The 19,792-nt window shown below is 37.6% G+C and overlaps 1 protein-coding gene across 1 annotated transcript in view; it reads left to right on the top strand.

Moving 5' to 3' along the window:
• The window catches only part of psda (pleckstrin and Sec7 domain containing a), a 32,009-nt gene extending 14,910 nt beyond the window's left edge, over window positions 1-17,099 (top strand). Inside the window, exons 8-14 of the mRNA XM_059323938.1 lie at window positions 3,623-3,666; window positions 6,039-6,229; window positions 7,303-7,373; window positions 8,806-8,963; window positions 10,042-10,186; window positions 11,372-11,515; window positions 14,214-17,099. Coding sequence (XP_059179921.1) covers window positions 3,623-3,666; window positions 6,039-6,229; window positions 7,303-7,373; window positions 8,806-8,963; window positions 10,042-10,186; window positions 11,372-11,515; window positions 14,214-14,549 — 1,089 coding nt within the window. The 3' untranslated portion in view covers window positions 14,550-17,099. The remainder of the gene's footprint in view (window positions 1-3,622; window positions 3,667-6,038; window positions 6,230-7,302; window positions 7,374-8,805; window positions 8,964-10,041; window positions 10,187-11,371; window positions 11,516-14,213) is intronic.
• Window positions 17,100-19,792: the final 2,693 nt, after the last annotated feature.

The following is a 19,792-nucleotide window of genomic DNA, read 5'->3' as shown; positions in this document are numbered from 1 at the left end:
TCATCATCCCTCCATCTCCAGCCGTTCGGAGGAAGCTGACGTCAGTTTTGGGGTCTCTCTCTCTCTCTCTCTCTCTCTCTCTCTCTCTCTCTCTCTCTCTCTCTCTCTCTCTCTCTCTCTGTCTGCATGTGTGGGTGTGCTCGCTCGCCCCTGCCTCCTCGTCTTTCTGGTGTTTTTGGTGAATGTTTTGGACGTGAGAGTGCCGAGCTGCTGCTGCTCCGTCACACAGTGCAGGGATTCTCCTCCTCCTGATATTCTTCTTCTTCTTCTCCACCGCCACCGCCACCACCACGGCCGCCGCCGCCGCAGCATCACCACCACCACCATCACCACCATCATCATCAGCACCAGGACGCTGCGTTCAAGAACCAGTCAGAATCTGCTGAAAAACTGCAGAATCAGCATCCGAGAAGAAGAGGAGAGCTGTTTGTGTTTTGGATGTTTGGATGAATTCTGCATCACTGCTTCTACAGAGTTGAGGATTAAACACACACTCACACGGAGGCAGAGTGTGTGTGTGTGCGTGTGTGTGTGTGTGTGTGCGCGCGCGTGTGTGTGTCGCGCTCACGTTCCTTTAATTAACAGGAAGTCAATTTAAACATTAATTAATAATTATTTACAACAATTAATTGCCATAAAAAGTCTGATAACAGAATTTTAGATATTTATTATTATTTTCATTATTTTTATTTTCATTCGAGCATCAAACATTCGTCAGTTAATCGATCTTCTGACTGACAGGAAATTAATCGGAAACTGTTTTTTAATTGTTTATCTTCAGGATTTTTTTTTTTTTTCAGGATGATTTGCTGTTTAATTTGCTCTAAAAATTCTAATAAATGTAATAATATTTTTGCGTTTGGAAATACTTATCTGTAATTGTCGCCTGTTTTTTAAGATATATTTAATATTTGGAGATCGATCAAGTGATTAATCTGCAGATGAATCGTCGCTAGCTGCAGCTTTTAATGTTTTTCAACTTATTTCTTCACTAAAAATGAGATTTTCTGTTTAAAAACAGCAAAACTTTTCATTTTATTGATTGATAACTAAAAACTATAATTTACTCCGTCTCAATTTATTCAGCAGAATTGTGCAGAAAGTCGCAGAAATAAAAGTTTTCCGACGAAAACTCTTTAATTTAAAGAATTGTAAAGCAAACAATATCCAAACAGATGTATAGATTTAATTTGTTTCATGTTAAACGATCTAAGAGTTTAAATCCTGCAGCAGGTTTCCAGAAATAAACTGTATTAATGTAAATATCAATGCCTGAATCAGATTCTTTTCAATGTAAACAGTAATTTAAAGGAGAAATCCTGCAGCAACAGAATATATGTGTATTAATATGTGTATTTATGCCTAAATATTCTTATATTTTCTACATTCATTCATTTATCAGCAGATTGATTCAAAGCTCTGAACTTTACAGTCTGCATGTGTTAGACTCTTCTGAAGCGGCTCAGACTGTAAATGTTGAATTCAAACGTAGGATTTTTACAGAAATATTGATGCAGAACTGTGAAGCAGCCTGAGAGATAAATCAGCAGCAGGTTGAGATCCAGAGGAAACGCTGCAGGACGAACACGTCTGATCCAAAACTGAGCTCCGAGTCTAAACATCCTCACTGCGTGTGTGTGTGTGTGTGTGTGTGTGTCCTCAATCAAAACATCAGACTTCCTGTTTGGAAACTGAAACCTGGATCCAGATCTGAAGCTGTGGAAGTGGAGTCACACCTGTTTCTGATAAACGGAGAGGAACAGTTTGAATGATCCGGAGGTCGTTATTTCTTCAGACCACGCCCCTCTGGCCACGCCCCTCTAGGCCACGCCCCTTCAACTAAAGAAACTTTCTGTCTCTTCCTCTGGATCGTAAAGACTCTAAAGTTCGGCCTCGGGACTCGGCCTCGATGCTCCTGTGAACCCTGAACGCAGCACGATGATCGGCGTGAACAGCATCCACTCGTCGGGCCGCATGCGCTCGCGCTCGCTGTGCTCGGTGCGGAGCGGGCGCGACTCGCGGGACACCGACCCGTTCAGGTACCCCCGGACGCCGCGCTCCCGCTCCCTCAAACCGCTCGCCTTCCCCGACCTGCTGGGCAAAACGCAGGACGGGCAGCAGCACCGGCAGAGCCGCAAGAAGAAGGTAGAGCCGGAAACAACTCTCTTTATATTTCATTAACGAGAGGAGCAGCATGAGATATGAATACAAAAACAGGAAAACTTAAAGTTTATTAACGTCTGAACCTGCAGCCAGTTTTCTTTTTAAAAAAATCACCAAATTAAAACCTTTTATCATTGACAAATTCATTAATTTCCAATTTTCCCAAAAGTCCTTGAATGTCTCACGTGTAACAAGCCCTTAAAGTTTGTTTTGTTTTTAAAAAATCAACAAACTGACAAATTTATCAGCCAAAAACTGTAAAAACAGATTTTTTTTTATTTAAAATGTTTCCAAAAATAAAAATGTTATTTATAATGTAAATTTAAGTAAACATTTAATCTAAACAAAACTATAATGAAATATAAATTTAAATTAAATATATGAAAATGCATAAAAATTTAAATTTAAATTAGAAATCTAAATAAAAAATATTTTATTAATTGATTTTAATTTATACATAAAATTTAATGTAAAATATTAAAAATAAAATACATTAATTCTGTAAAATACTTAAACAATAAATAATATCTTAAAAGCGTTTAAGTTATTGTTTATAAATGACGCCACTGTCAGATTTTTACATTTCCAACATTTCCATGTTTTCACTTAAAATATATCTAACAATAAGATCAGATCAGACATTCCTTTCCTTCAGCTGAGATATACGATACACAGAGATATACAGTTGTGCATCATCTGCATATTGATGTATTTCACAGTATAATAACTGATAATGGTGCACAGAGGAACAAATATTTGGACATTTTACATTTGATCATTTTTTGCTGACTAAAGTGTTTTAAATGTGAAAATCCAGGAAGTTTTTCTTGTTATTTTGGGTGATTTTGTATCAGAGAAGCCTGAAATGATTGTTGGTGTTCCACCAGGAGGCGTTCTGGGCCCCTTTTTATATTCTGTACCCTTTATATGTGCAATATGCAGATGATCACCAGCTGTTCATCTATCTACAACCTCAGCTTAAACTTTATTAATTGGACACGTTTTAAATCAAATATCAGCATTTTAAGCTCAAGTTTAATGATTTTTTCTGATGGAAGCATTCCGCACATATTATTATTTTTATTCTGTTTTTACAGTTTCTGTGTATATTTTGGGGGATTTTCTGTATCTTTTTTTTTTTTTTTTCAACCCCTCCCTATTTGGGGGTTTTATTTGATAAAAATAAACTTTTAAAAGGAATAATCCTACAAGTCAGTGCAATCGTTTTAAAGTGCATTTATTCATGTATGTTTTTAATTATAATTTTTTTACATTATTATAACTTTAATATCGTCTCTGAAACCACGACACAACAGTTTGTTTTTGTTTCTTTATTTCTGCAGATAAAAGTTTAAACTTGATGGTTGCTGTTGTGTGTTTAAAGGAAAAGCCAAGGGTCCCACACACACACACACACACACACACACACACACTCTCTGACTGTGCGTTTTCTCTGCAGACTCTCTACAGCTCCATCAAGAACGAGAAGCTCCAGTGGACGATGTGAGTTTAAAACACCAGCGTGTGTGTGTGTGTGTGTGTGTGTGTGTGTGTGTGTGTGTGTGTGTGTGTGCTGCCCCGACTCTCTTATTTAAGCCTCTGTTGCCACAGCAACCGTTTCCTGCTTTCCGTTCCTCGCTGTAATTACAGGTCAGCATCCCAACGCCCATGCTCCGCTGTGGACACACACACACACACACACACACACACGTCCTGTATGTGTTTAGCATCTGTCCTCCCTCATGTTCAGCCTCTTATTTATTTAACTCTTCAGTTATTTATCTGCAGCAGCTGTTCACAGAAAATGTTCTCATGATTTCTCTCACTTTGTCTTTTAGCTTCTTTTTTTAACCCTTAATCACCTCAAAGTGATGAAATCTACCAAACATTAGTGAAAACCTCATACAGCAGGAAACTTCTCCTCCATCACTCATACAGCCACATAAATACATATATTATTCTCTTATAATGTTAATTCACAGAGCACTTTTCCGTCACATTGATTTATGGATTTAATACTTTATCACCAGATACCACCAACATCATTGATTTGGATGGTGAGGAGACAAACATGAGAAAAACATCATTTTATGAATTTGATTTTATGTTATTTTTAGTTCTAAATGTTGATCCAGTGAGTCGGAGTGAAAATAATGATCAGGTCATACAGGTGAACACGTTTTAGGATGAGAAGAAGACTTTTTTTTCTTCACAAATCAAGACAAGCATAACTTTAAAGCATAAAAAAAGTGAGTCAAATTGTGACATTAAAGTCAAAAGCTGAACTGTCGTGAAACTCTTTATAATATAAACTTGACTTGTTTTTATCTCTGATGGAGGAATAGCTGTCCCGTCCTGAAGAACACATGAAGACTTAATGTCCCACTAGATATTAATATTAGCTGGTTTATTAGGTCTGTTGGACTTTTCCTGATGTTTCAGTAAAGTTATCGACTAGTTTTTGGTTCTAACTGTTGATCCAGTGAGTCAGAGTGAGAATAATGATCAGGTAACAGAGGTGAGGCTGATACCAACATGGCAACATGAACATTTCTTTTTTTAAACTTTATATCCAGACAGGACACGGAGGAGACAGAAACTGACTAAACAGACCAAAACTACAAAGGGTTAAATAATAATTTAATCAAGTATTACACAACAGAGATATTCCAACAAGAGAACAACTTTCACAGCTTAAAAAAAACATAAAAAGTTGAATCAAATCGTGACATTAATGTTCCCCTAGTCATTAATATTAGCTGGTCTATTAGGTCTGCTGTTGGACTTTTCTTTTTCTTTTTTTTTAAACTTTCTTTTTATTGATTTTTCAGTGAAAAAACAAAACACAAACATATAATTATACACGCAGAACAGGTACATCAGACAGGGTCATCTACATGTATATATATGTATATATATATATATGTAGATATATGTATATATATATATGTAGATATATGTATATATATATGTATATATATATATATATATATATATATATATGTGTGTGTAGATATATATATATATATATATATATATGTGTATATATATATATACATGTACTCACTGGACTCACTGACTCACTGGATCAACATCAAAAATTAATCTAATTAATTAGAGGCTTTGTAATTAATTAATCGAAATTAATCGCATTTTAATCGCATATAAATATTTGACCTGAGAACAGTGAGAAGTATTTTTTTCACAAGGATTTTTAGTATACCATTGAATAATGACTGAATACATAAGCTTAAGCAACAAAAATATTGTTTATTTTTGTTCAAGTCCAACAGACCAGTGACATTTTTGTCATTATGTGTAGCAATAGCATTTTTAGAAATTAAAAAAAAAATCTGCAAGAAACAGTTGTACATTCTTCAGTGACTTGTACGAGGAGAACTTGACTCTGACGGCATATTAGGGCCAAGTATGAATAAAAATACAAACCCGGGAAATATTACGAGAAAAAAGTTGTAAATGTACGAGATTAAAGTGGCAAATCTACAAGAAAAAAGTCGCAGATTTACGAGAAAAAAGTGGGGAAAAACATTTTTTTTCTCCCAGATTCACCACTTTAAATCTCACCAATCTGCACATTTTCTTCTCGTAGATTTGCCACTTTAATCTCGTAAACTTTATTCTCAAAATATTCCCCCCCTCCCCCGGGTCCGTATGTTTGTTTTTACTCATCCTGGCAGTATGTAATATCCTCCAATATTCTCTAGGGTTGAAATTTGGAATTTGCAAGTATTTCAATGAGTGTCCTATTAAGGGTTAACAGGACGAGGAGGAGGCAGAAACTGGGACTCGTTTTCAGAATAATTAGTGATAAAATCAGTGTCAGACAGTCTGATTGTCTCTTCTGTCTCCTGCAGCGATGAGGAGGAGTTGAGGAAGTCGATGTCGGAGCTGGCCGACGTGCGAACAGACTCCGCCTCCCACACCATGAAGCGCCTGGGCAGCGGCGGGAACCCGCTGGTGGGCGTGGCCCAGCAGGCCGACGGCGAGCTCTACAAGAGCGGCTTCCTCGTCCGCAAAGTCCACGCCGACCCCGACGGGAAGAGAAGTACGACTCCGTGTTCACGGCTGGTTCAGTAAACGCAACAGCAACAGTTTTAGTTTCTTCTGTAAAAACATTATTTCACTTTTCCACCAACTTCAGAGGTTTATTTTCATCTCACAGCTCCTTTATTTCATGTTTCTGTTATAATTTTTCAGCTTTTTAAGGCCAGAAATCTTTCTAATTCTTTGGGGAGTTTTAATATATAGAAACATAAAATATGAAATACGAGGAAACTTCTGACAGAGAAAAACAGAATCGAGCAGAACGTTTTTTGTGTTTCATTTTCTGCATTAATTTATATTTTATTATATTTATTTTGTTTGACAAAAGTCACAGAAATAAAATTCACAACATATTTCCCTGCAGGGTTAACAACAATTATTGTCAAAATTGTTTTTATTATTGTTCCTTTTTTCACATTGTACTTTACATTATCATTTTGAATCTATCCAGTTGAATTTAAGGTTATTTTTACAGAACTGTGTTTTTTTATTTAACACTTTATTTTGCTGATTTATCCTCCAGATAACTTTTCTCCTCACAAATGTTTTTTTTAATGTATTTTTTAAATTATTTTTATAATGATCTGTGTTGGTAAATAACTTCTGCAGTTTTCTTTTCCTATTTGACTCAATGTTATTTATTATTATTGACAGAGCACTTTTCAGGCTGCTGACGCTGAAATCTGCATGTAATAATATTTCTATACGGCTGCATGAGTTTCAAACTGTCTTGATTTATTCTGGATTTTAGATTTTAGTGTAATCCTCCCAAACTAACACCAGTTGCACTTTTGGTTTTCCAGCTCAACGTCATATCTTATTTTTCTCTCTATATATAAAACGTACATTTATAATATTGTGTTATTATGTATCTGAGCAGACAGACGTGATGTGTGGAGTTCCTCAGGGCTCCGTCCTTGATCCTCTTCTCATTTACATTTAAAAAAAAAAAATAGCATACATTCATCTCCGTCTGTCACCAAACGACCTCAGACGTATATTATTAATATTTTAGCTGATAAAACGATGTAAAGTTTGATTTTAATGGTTTCCCATGATGCCTTGTTGTTGCAGCTCCGCGGGGGAAGAGGGGCTGGAAGTCTTTCTACGCCATGCTGAAGGGTCTGGTGCTCTACCTGCAGAAGGTAAACTACATTTCCCAGCAGCCCCTGCTGTTGGTCACACAGTGTCTCCACATTAAGAGTCTGTTTTTACCTCTGCGTGTCCCAGAATAGATTTCTCTGATTTATATCTGACTCTTTCTAAATGTGAATCAGCTTTAATGTGCTAAAGTTTCAATGATTTAATAACTTTAATAAGGTTTTTACTTTTACAAAAAAAATGTTTTAATAGTTGTGTTGTTTTAATGTTTTAAGTTCTTTATTTCCTTTTTTTTTATTTTTACATTTTGAAGAAAATACATTACAATACATTTTTTCTCTATTAATACACATAAAATATTTTTTTTCCTCAAAATATATCACCTATATTTTATTATTAAGAAGCTTTCTTATAAAACAAAATTCATCTGAAACATAAAATTAATATGAATTCTGCTTTATGAATACATTTCCTTTAAATAATTTAATAAAGCAACATGATTAATAAATAAATAAATAAAACAATCGAGAAAGGCTGCTTTATTTTTGTGATAATGAAAGGTTTGTGATTTATCAAGATATAATAAGTTTATTGATAAAACAGAATAAACTGTTTTGTAGTAATAACAAAAAATATATTTTTTAAAACATCTTAATATGATGTAATTTTGATATCATTTTTTTACATCATTACAAAATATTTTAATGTTATAAATGAATCTTTCTATCTTCATTATATTGCACAAAATCATTCTGTTTGAAGAGGAAACTTTTTATTTTTCAGTAATAAATTGATAAGCAACAATAACACAATGTTGTTATAATAAGTATTAAAATGATGATATACACCAGGGGTCTCAAACTCAAATTGCCTGGGGGCCGCCGGAGGCACGATCAAAATGACCAAAAAAAAGACATAAAATTACTAAAAAAAGACACAAAATTACAGAAAAAAACAAAATTACTTTAAAAAGACACAAAATGACAAAAAAAAAGACACAAAATTACTAGAGAAATAACACAAAATGACCAAAAAAAGATACAAAATGACAAAAAAAACTAAATTACTTTAAAAAGAAACAAAATAACCCAAAAAATACACACAATTACCAAAAAAAGACACAAAATTACCAAAAAAAGTAATTAAAGGGACCTTCCACACACAACACGGTAAAGTGCCATTCATATAAAGCTCACATTAAACTTTCATATCAAGGTGGGGGCCACAAAATATCGGCACGAGGGCTGCAAGTCTGAGACCCCTGATATTCAGGGTTTATGTTTGTGATAACAAGAAAAGTTTCTTGTTAAAACAGAATAATTAGATTTTTAGAAATAAAAATAAAAAGAACAGCATCATGAATAATATCCTCATGAGAATAATGCATCCTGGGAGTTGTAGTTGACCTTGTGAGTGTTCGAGGCTTTAAACACGATTGGTTGCCTGATCTGACGCTGCTCTGTGATTGGCCGACAGGACGAGTACCGTGCGGAGCGCGAGCTGACGGAGGACGACGTGAAGAACGCCGTGTCCATCCATCACTCTCTGGCCATGAGAGCCGCCGACTACAGCAAGAGGCCCAACGTCTTCTACCTGAGGACGGCCGACTGGAGGGTGTTCCTGCTGCAGGCGCCGTAAGGACCAATCACAGCGCCGTTAACCCTCTGAACCCCAGCAACACGCTTCATTCTCCTCACTGCAACATATACAATCTCTATAATCTATAAGTCCTGCAGCTCTGTGGAATCAGCACAATCAGAACAACTCAAACAGTCGTTGTGCAGAATAACAGTTAGAATGAACACAAACACTTCTCCAAGTGCACAAAAAAAAGTTTTTTTTTTTAATTCACAAATAAATAAAAAAGGAGAGACAATATTCTGAGACAAATAACTCCCAAATTTACAAGGAAAAAATGTTTCCAGACTCTCCTGTCCTCTCCTCTCTGCTCTGTGTAAACAGCCTCTCCTGTCCTCTCCTCTCTGCTCTGTGTAAACAGATTCTCAGTGAATATTTGTCTTGTGACCGTTGGTCTCAGCAGAATCAATCATGTCTTCAGTGTCTCTGAGGAGCAGAACTAATTATTTTAACAGGATCTGGTTAGTGCAAACGCTTTATTTTAAATGACACATGGAGAATAAAAAAATTCTGACACAGATATCAACATTTTAACACAAGTTTTGGTCACTTTTTATAACAGAAACTTTTGTGACCGATGATGCGTTCAAGGACCGTCTGCATCTGAAATTCAAACTCTGATGATAATGCATCTTCCCAGCTCATAAACAACAATCTGCTGGTTATATTGAACAGAGAAAAGCAGGAAACCTCCAGATTCTGAACACTGAAAACAACATTTTCTGGCTTTTTTTTTTAGTTGCCGAGTATTTTTTGTCAATTAGTCGACTGCAACATTAGTCCAGTATGTTCAGTCAGCTTAAGGGTTTTTGTCTCTGATTTTCTTCTTTTATCTATAAAGATGTCTCATTTCTGCTCACTTGTTGGCTTTGTTGCACTTATTTAAAACCAGAATTTGGACACCCATCCTGGGGTCGAGTAGAGCTGCAACAATAAGGCTATTTGTTTATTTATTTTTCACAATTTATTATGCACAAAATTCAGTTTTCGGCATTTCTCCGTTTTATATCATGATAAACTGAATATGTTTGTGCACTCAGGTTGATTGTTGTTGTCTCTGACTTTTCTCTAAAGGAACGCAGAACAGATGCAGTCGTGGATCACGCGCATCAACGTTGTGGCGGCCATGTTTTCGGCGCCACCGTTCCCGGCGGCGATCGGATCCCAGAAGAGATTCAGCCGCCCGCTTCTGCCGGGGTCCAACACCAAACTGACCCAGGTACAGATCAGAGTTCCTGTCATCCTAGAGTCCAGTGTGTTTAGTTTACCTTCTGTCATCCTACAGTCCAGTGTTGACTCTGGTTTCTGTCATGCTACAGTCCAGTGTTGAGTTTATCTTCTGTCATCCTACAGTCCAGATTTGAGTTTATCTTGTCGTCCTACAGTCCATTGTTGAGTTTATTTTCTGTCATCCTACAGTCCAGTGTTCAGTTTATCTTCTGTCATCCTACAGTCCATTGTTGAGTTTATCTTCTTTCATCCTACAGTCCAGTGTTGAGTTTTATTCATGTCATCCTACAGTCCAGTGTTGAGTTTATCTTCTGTCATCCTACAGTCCAGTGTTGAGTTTTATTCATGTCATCCTACAGTCCAGTGTTTAGTTTATCTTCTGTCATCCTACAGTCCAGTGTTGAGTTTATCTTCTGTCATCCTACAGTCCAGTGTTGAGTTTATCTTTGGTCATCCTAGAGTCCAGTGTTGAGTTTTATTCATGTCATCCTACAGTCCAGTGTTTAGTTTATCTTTGGTCATCCTAGAGTCCAGTGTTGAGTTTTATTCATGTCATCCTACAGTCCAGTGTTGAGTTTTATTCATGTCATCCTACAGTCCAGTGTTTAGTTTATCTTCTGTCATCCTACAGTCCAGTGTTGAGTTTATCTTCTGTCATCCTACAGTCCAGTGTTGAGTTTATCTTTGGTCATCCTAGAGTCCAGTGTTGAGTTTTATTCATGTCATCCTACAGTCCAGTGTTTAGTTTATCTTTGGTCATCCTAGAGTCCAGTGTTGAGTTTTATTCATGTCATCCTACAGTCCAGAGTTGAGTTTTATTCATGTCATCCTACAGTCCAGTGTTTAGTTTATCTTCTGTCATCCTACAGTCCAGTGTTGAGTTTATCTTCTGTCATCCTACAGTCCAGTGTTGAGTTTATCTTCTGTCATCCTACAGTCCAGTGTTGAGTTTATCTTTGGTCATCCTAGAGTCCAGTGTTGAGTTTTATTCATGTCATCCTACAGTCCAGAGTTGAGTTTTATTCATGTCATCCTAGAGTCCAGTGTTTAGTTTATCTTCTGTCATCCTACAGTCCAGTGTTGAGTTTATCTTTGGTCATCCTAGAGTCCAGTGTTGAGTTTTATTCATGTCATCCTACAGTCCAGTGTTGAGTGTTCATCTTCTGTCCAACAGGAAGAGCAGGTCAAGTCTCACGAGAACCGGTTCAGGGCGGTTTCCTCCGAGCTGGCCGACCTCACGGCCTCCACGCCGGACCGGAAGGTGAAAGGTCGCGAGCTGGAGGAGCAGAAACTCCGACAGGAATACCTGGAGTTCGAGGTGAGACGGACAGGAAGAGGAGAAACTGAGCTCGTCTTTCACTGAAACATTAGTGACCGATGATCCGTTCAAGGACCGTCGGAAAGTTCAAACTTTGACGATAATGCTTGTTTTTAGTCTCTTTCTACCACAAACATGGATTTTTTTTGCCATCTCTTACAGAAAACACAAGTTAGTCATTTCACCGTAGAGCATCTTTACTAGAAATCAAAAATCTTTTCATCTTTACATTTGATTCCTCTCTAACAGCGTCACGTGTTATCTCTGCAGTAAACTCCCTCAGAGCTCTGAATATAACTGACAGTTTCTCTGCAGCTCCTTCTGTCTCGTCTTCATCACAAACTGTCGCTGAATCAGTCGGTCTGGTGTCAAACAGGCTGCAGAGACACAAACAGTGTCGGGAACACGGCGCTCAGCTAAAGGACCAGTCTGCTGTTTACTCTCTGTTCCTGCTCAGCAGCCAACACTCCTTCTCTTCTGGCTCGCCGCTGGCTTTTACTGATTTTTATGCAATTTTCAGAACAAAACATGGAAAATATTTCACATTAGAATAAGAGATGATGACAGAAAGAAAAAATAATAAAACTTAAGAGCAAAAGAGAAAATTTAGATTTTAGAAATATCTCTTGAAAAAAACACCAACCTGACAGAGTATAAGAACAGACATTGTGGTCAGAGTTTTAAAATTTCCGATGGTCCTTGAACGGATCGTCGCTTACGAAAGTTTCTGTTCTAAAACGTGACCAAAACTTGTGTTAAAATGTTGGTATTTCTGTTTCTGTATCACTTTATTCTAGATACAGGCAACAAAGCGTTCGCACTAACCAGATCCTGCTAAAAACATTACATTCTGCTGTGAAATACAAGGCAAAAAGAGCAAATAACAGCATGTTGGAGTTCAGAGGGTTAATGTGGAGAAATGAGTCACCAGTGTTTGTTTATAGTTTGATATTAGAGTTTAGAGGTAATATTTAGAAATCTATCTTCAGGACGGTTGTTTCTTTCGACAGCATAGAGAAACAAAATAAGAAGCAGAGTCGGCAAATAAAGTGCACAAAATTCTTCTTATTTTATATTCAGCAAAAAAAGCTGAAAGAAAAAAAAAATTCAGCAACAAGACGGTTCAAACTGCTTTAAACAATCAAGCCGGCAGTGGTCGGCGGCTCGTTAAGAAGAGTAACAACGAGTCAAATCGGCACAGTCCTCCTGCAGCAGTCTCTCCCAGCTGCAGAGCCAGAGGGGATGTTAACCCCTTAGCATCCAGTCTGCTAATAGGCTAACAGTTAGCTCTGTAGCAGTACAGTGTGTATGTGCTAACAGTTAGCTCTGTAGCAGTACAGTGTGTATGTGCTAACAGGCTAACCGTTAGCTCTGTAGCAGTACAGTGTGTATGTGCTAACAGGCTAACCGTTAGCTCTGTAGCAGTACAGTGTGTATGTGCTAACAGGCTAACCGTTAGCTCTGTAGCAGTACAGTGTGTATGTGCTAACAGGCTAACAGTTAGCTCTGTAGCAGTACAGTGTGTATGTGCTAACAGGCTAACAGTTAGCTCTGTAGCAGTACACTGTGTATATGCTAACAGGCTAACAGTTAGCTCTGTAGCAGTACAGTGTGTATATGCTAACAGGCTAACAGTTAGCTCTGTAGCAGTACAGTGTGTATGTGCTAACAGGCTAACAGTTAGCTCTGTAGCAGTACAGTGTGTATGTGCTAACAGGCTAACAGTTAGCTCTGTAGCAGTACAGTGTGTATGTGCTAACAGGCTAACCGTTAGCTCTGTAGCAGTACAGTGTGTATGTGCTGCTGCTGCAGGAGGTTTTCTCTTAGTGATCTCTGTTTGTTTACAACAAGCACCGGACACCGGTTAATTCACCATCACTATGTTTATGATCAGCGGAGACGCTGTGCATAATTAGTCATACTGCTTTGTTTATGATCAGCGGAGACGGCGGCCACAGTTGCTTCTCCCGTGTTTAATCCGTCGCTTATGTGATGACGGTCGAAACTGTCGCTAAGCGATTACACGACGATCGAAAACCATACGTCGCCTCCGGAGTCTCCTAAATCCTAAATAAAGTAAGTGTTAACATTAGAGAGGGCGTGGCCTGAGACTTTCCCCCTAAAGGAAACACGGCTAATCACACCAAACTGTGACTGTTTTGAATAGCCTCCTGTCGCTAAACACATGCAGCTTTCAAAATAAGAGCATAGTGTCGACCACAGAATTTACAAGAAGGCTGTCAAACTAAGATGCCTTAAATAAAATATACAATAACCCTTACTCTCCTTTAAAATAATTCTTTAAGCATGCAATCATGTGTGATATATGCAATCTCAGCCAAATTTAGGCTTTTATGGAAAAAAAATCACCAGGGGGGAAATGCCCCCAGACCCCTCTAGCCAGATATTTCTCCCCCCTGGCTGGCTGCTCCGTGTTCTAGTGGAAACATGTTGACAGAAATTAAAAATGACCCAGCAGGATAACAAAGATTCTATAATACGGTATCTCCGACTGTGAAAAATGTTCTGTGAGGTGTTTGTTCTCATTTAGCTCTCAAAGTGCACCAGATTGATTTATTTTACTTATAAATGTACTAATTTTTCTCCTGGTGGGAGATAAAATCCTGTGGGAAACACTGAAAGAGAGAAACTGTGATGACATCATGACCTCTGTCTCTTGTCTCCGCCTCCTCTGCAGAAAACCCGTTACGGTACGTACGCCATGCTGCTCCGGGCCAAACTGGCGAGCGGAGACGAGGACCTGTCGGCCTTCGAGTCGCGGCTGTTTGACGACGGCGGCCTGCAGAGGGCGCACTCCAGCCCCACGCTGCCGCAGGACGCCGCCGCCGCCGGCAAGGAGAAGACCCGCGGGACCAAGACGTCCAAGAGCCTGAAGGTCACGTCCACCTCGTCTTCCTCCGCCGCCTCCAAGACCGGCGGCGGCGCCAAAGAGGCGGGGAAGAAGAAGAACGGCGGCAGCGGGCAGCAGGCGGAGCTGCAGAAGCAGAGCAGCAAACAGGACGAGGCGCCGTAAGAGACATGAAGCATCATGGGGAGCAGGCGGACTCCTCCTTTAAACCGTTTGTGTTGGGAGGCGGAGAGGAGACGACCGACCGCACGACAAAACACGGAGGAGAAGGCTCATCCGTCAGAGTTTCACAATAAAAGCTTTATTTTGCTGTCAGATGCTTTTATTCTGGAGGTTCAAACGTCACAAATCATTTCAGAAACATTTTGTAGGTACTTTTTTTTTTTCTCTCTCTCTCTCTCTCTCTCCTCCTGACCTCCTGCACGGCCGCGCTGCTTCTCCTAGCAACAGACGGGGGAGCAGGTTGCCATGGCGACCTGACGTGACGGACGGAGAGCGTGGGACTGTTGCCGTGGCGACCGAGCAAAGAGGGAGAGAGGGAGGGGGGGAGGAGTCAGGACTCACAAAACCTCCTCCTTACTCTGTGTGTGTGTGTGTGTGTGTGTGTGTGTGTGTGTGTGTGAGGATCTTTGGTGACAAACTGAGCAGAAAAATAATAAAAATAAATAATTCATCTAAAATCAATCTGCAAACATCCCAGAATTATTAATAATACTTTCTTTTTTTTCCTTTCTTTACTTTATATTCTGCAGCATTTTAATGCAACAATTACTCAACAAATCATTCATTCGATTTAATCACCAACTATTTATATTATCAGTTAATTATTAAAGTCGTTTTTCTTCAGTTTGCAGCTTCTTTCGTCTTTTCTCTGTTTGAATATTTTCCTGTTTTCAGTTCGTACAAAGTCTGAAGAGTTTCCTTTTCGTAGTGACGTTTTCAAGCTTTGGAATATACTTGAATTTTTTATTTTGTTGATATTTTTCTAATTATTTTCCTGACTTTTTTTATATAAATGTGTTTAAGATAAATATATAAAGACATTCCTTTTTTTTTCTCTTTAATTTCAGAAATTGTTGTTTTTCGGGGTTCGTACAAAGTCTGAAAAGTTTTGAAAATATTCCATTTGAGTTTAAAACCAAAACATAAAATGATTGTAATAAATCAGATAAAGTAACTTATTAGCTTTTTGTCATAATAATTTAATTTAATTTGAACTGAAAAAAAATGTCATCACGTTGGATAATTCATCAGGAATGAAAATAATCTGTTAAATTATTTTCTCTGTGAATCAGAAAATAGTGAAACATGTTGGAAGCTCAACAGAAACAGAAAATATTCACATTTAAGCAGCTGGAATCAAATAATTTTTGTCTTAAAAGTGACTCAGATTATTTATTATTGTGAGAATAATTAATGTGAAAAAAATCTGCATAAATAAAACAAACAATCAGGAACTTTTATGATTCTTCATGTGGATTTACAAGATAAAAAATACATTTAATTTGTGAAAGAAATTCAAAGAATTTATTAGAAAATAATCTAAAGAAGTAAGATATAATTTTTCGATCTGCAGAATATTTTCACTTTATTTTATTTATTATTTATTTTTCTGCTCAGTTTCTCTCTTCATGCTGGAAACTGAATCTTTTTGAATCCGTCCACTTCACATTCCTCCTCTTCTCTTTTCCTTCACTCAAAGTTTACGAGTTGTGCTGAAATATTGTTTTTTTATTGTTTGTTTGTTGACGTCATGAAACAACCTGTAAGAGGCTCCTGCTGATGGGAATAAGGGTTTCTGGGTAATGAAGTCCAGCAGCTCGGTTCTCTCTGCTGCCACCTGGTGGTGATGCTCACTCAGCAGAATAAAATATAAATTATATTATTTTGTTATAATTATTGATGCATTCATGTTTTCATCACTTTAATAAATAATATAATTTATTTAATATTTTATATTAATAATATGTAACTAAAGTTACTAAATAAATGAGAAAAACATTCCGAAAGGATATTAAATAAAATTATTAAGCAAAAAATATACTTTACATCTTTTTCCTTTTTTTTTGTTTGGATATTTGTTATTTTTTATATATATTTTCCCTTTAATTTCCGACATGTTTTTTATGTTTTATTCAGGTACTTTTCCTGTTTTTATTATTATTTAATTCTTTTCTTTTTTTTCCTGATATTCTTCATGTTTACTTGAGTACATTTACTTTGTTACTTTCCACTTCTGTGAAAGATAACTAGAAGATTTGGAGAATTTAAAAAAGTAAAAGTCTTCAAGGTTTTATGATTTAAAAAAACTTTCAAAATTAAAGAAAAACTGAATCCTGCTGGAGATGAAGTTATTGTTTGTTGGTCAGCAGAGAAACTGCTGCTGCTGTTCTTCACCTGTTACATTATTCATCATGTTTAAAACTACAGAAACATCTGAAGCTTTTTGTTTGAAATATTAATGTTTGTCCAGAAGGAAAACTGATTCACTTTGTGATCGGAGGAACTGAAGAACACTGAGTTCGTCTGGTCGGCTGGAAACACGATGAAGCTGTTTCTGTGGAACTAAAGACTCTAAAGAACCCACAGACACTTTATGAACACTTCAAAGGTTCTCAGAGGATTTCAACATATTTCATGTTTTTTACGTCTCGAACGCTTTCTGGATTCTCAAGAATCACCAGATCACGAGAACCGCTTTGTGGCGTCGATATCTTTGCTTTTGCCGTGAACTTCCCGAGAAGTAAAAAGGGTTCGTTTCATGTTCGGACTTCATATCCCATCAGGCCTTGCAAAGAAAGAGCTGAAGGATTCTGTTTCTCCTGTCAAAGAGGTTTTCTTCTTCACGTCCTGCAGTTTGTTCAAACTGTTTCTTGGTTTGGTTTCTTCCTGCTGCTGGACGGGTTCAGCCTCTTTTTACTCCTTTTCCACCAACATGGAACCGGTTCAGTTCGTGCATCAAGTTTAAACACTTTCGGAGCATTTTTGACCGAAAAATAGGTTTTTAGAAGACAAAACTTTTGGTTCCTGGAACCAAAAGACCAGCAGCAGATAGGATCCGGATCCTCAGAACGCCTCGGGGTTCTCCAGTCAGAGGAAACGTGCATGTAAAAGTCTTCTTGTCATTAATATTTGGACTGCTTGTTTTCAGTCGATAACACAGAGAATCCTGAACTGAAACGGTTCAAAAAACCCAGATAATTTGGTGGAAAAGGAGTCCGGAAGGAGCTGAATGTCACAGTGAGACTGAGACCAGATCAGTAATTCTGTTTTGTACGACATGTCAGATCTGATACAACCTCCGTTAATGTCACGAGTTGATTTTGGGGCTCAGAACGAACCGATAACTCCAGAATCCTGAACTGATCCGGATCAAAGAAAAAAAAAGATCCGGATTTAAAAAAACAGATGATTTGGTGGAAAAGGAGTCCGGAGTTCTGGTTCTCATGTCAAAGAGGTTTTCTTCTTCACGTCCTGCAGTTTGTTCAAACTGTTTCTTGGTTTAGTTTCTTCCTGCTGCTGGACGGGTTCAGCCTCTTTATACTCCTTTTCCCGTTCAGTTTTTGCATCAAGTTTAAACCCGTTTGGAGCATTTTTGACCAAAAAATAGGTTTTTAGAAGACAAAACTTTTGGTTCCTGGAACCAAAAGACCAGCAGCAGAGAGGATCCGGATCCTCAGAACGTTCGTTCAGAACGAACCGGTAACTCCAGAATCCTGAACTGATCCGGATCAACAACAAAAAAAGATCCGGATTTAAAAAACAGATGATTTGGTGGAAAAGGAGTCCGGAAGCAGCTGAATGTATAAGTGAGACTGACTAAGACCAGATCAAAAAATCTGTGTTGGCTCAGAACGAATCGGTCAATAACTCCAGAATCCTGAACTGATCCGGTTCAAGATGATTTGGACAGGAAGTTACTGGACGAGTTGAATAAAATCTTTGTGAATCATCGAACGACGTTTGAAACCAGACATCATGTTTTTAAGGACGAGATCTTTGAGTCCAAACCTTCAGAGACTCCTCGAGTTCCTGTGGAATAAAGACGTCTGTGGTCCGTCTGAGCGGATCCGTCCTCGTCCTCGTCCTCCGGTGGCGGTGGCGGTTCGGCCTCTTCGCCCTGCCGGCTCGTATTTACTCAAATATCCAGTAACACTCGTGTACTCGGGCTGTATTTGTCGCACCGTGAAGCAGCGTCGGAGGAATCTGTCTAAAAGTCATGGCCGCTTTCAGCTCGCTGTCTGTCTGTAAATAATCACGTTGAGAAGCCATACTGTCGCCGCCGGACGCCGCCCGCGCTCGCTCGCTGCGTTTTAGGCACTTTGTGTTTTTTAGAGACTTGGAGCGGAGAGGGTCGGTTTATTTATTCTGTCGCTCGACGACAAACTTTAGTTTCTGTGAAAGTTTCTGTTGGTTTTGCGGCTTGGCTGCGGCCTGAATGTTCCGATCGATAGCTGTACATACCGTCCACTTCCTGTGAGGTTTTAGTGAAACACAAACATTTTGAAGGCTTAGAGGCAGAAATAAAAACATTTTGAAAACAAATAAAGTCTCTGGGTCGTTTTTATCCTTCAGAAACTATTCATATTTAATAAACACACAGTACCAGTAAAAACTACACGCAAGGGAAAAGAACAGTTTCTAATAATTCCGTTTTTATTTTATTTAAAATGTTTTTGAATTCAAAATAAAATTCAGTAGAATTGGTCAGTAGAAATGATTCAATTTTTATTTAATATCACGTCTATTGAAAATGAATACAATCTCTTAAACTTTTACATTTATTTCATAATTTTAAAATACTCATAAAATCTCATTTTTTTAAAAAACAAAATAATATAATTTCACTGGTTTATTGTTGCAGATTGTTGAAAAAGTCCAAATTATGACTTTTTTCGTATTTTTCACGGTAAAAGGCAAAAATGTTGAATTCCTGTTTTTAATATTTAAACTTGAAAACTTTGTATTTTGTCTAATTTCCGATTTTATTTAACTAACTTTTTGAAAAAGTAAAATAATTTTCGGAACACTTGGACTATTTTAAATTTTAGTTTAACTTGATGTCAGAACTCTAAAAACGTTTTTAACCAATAAATAAATATTTGTAATTTAACTGGTTTATTAAACGTCAAACTTTCACCTTTTTTTTTTTTTACTTTTTAACTTAAAATTGTTTAAAAGTCCAAACCTTAATGCGATTTATTTCCTTCTTTGGAAATCTGAAATAATGTTTTTTAATTAAAATAAATGTGATGGCCTCGGCAGAATTTAATTTTTTTCTTTCATGACATTTAAAATCTTCCGACATCGAGAAAAAAGTTCAGAAACAGAAACAGGGGACGTGCTGCGTTCAAGACCGCACACAAAAATAGGAAATTCGACTTCAACAGAAACACAAACAGACTGTG

This window comes from Centropristis striata, chromosome 20 (genome assembly GCF_030273125.1).
Source record: "Centropristis striata isolate RG_2023a ecotype Rhode Island chromosome 20, C.striata_1.0, whole genome shotgun sequence".
Lineage (NCBI taxonomy): Eukaryota > Metazoa > Chordata > Actinopteri > Perciformes > Serranidae > Centropristis > Centropristis striata.
This window is presented reverse-complemented; position numbering and strand designations above follow the sequence as displayed.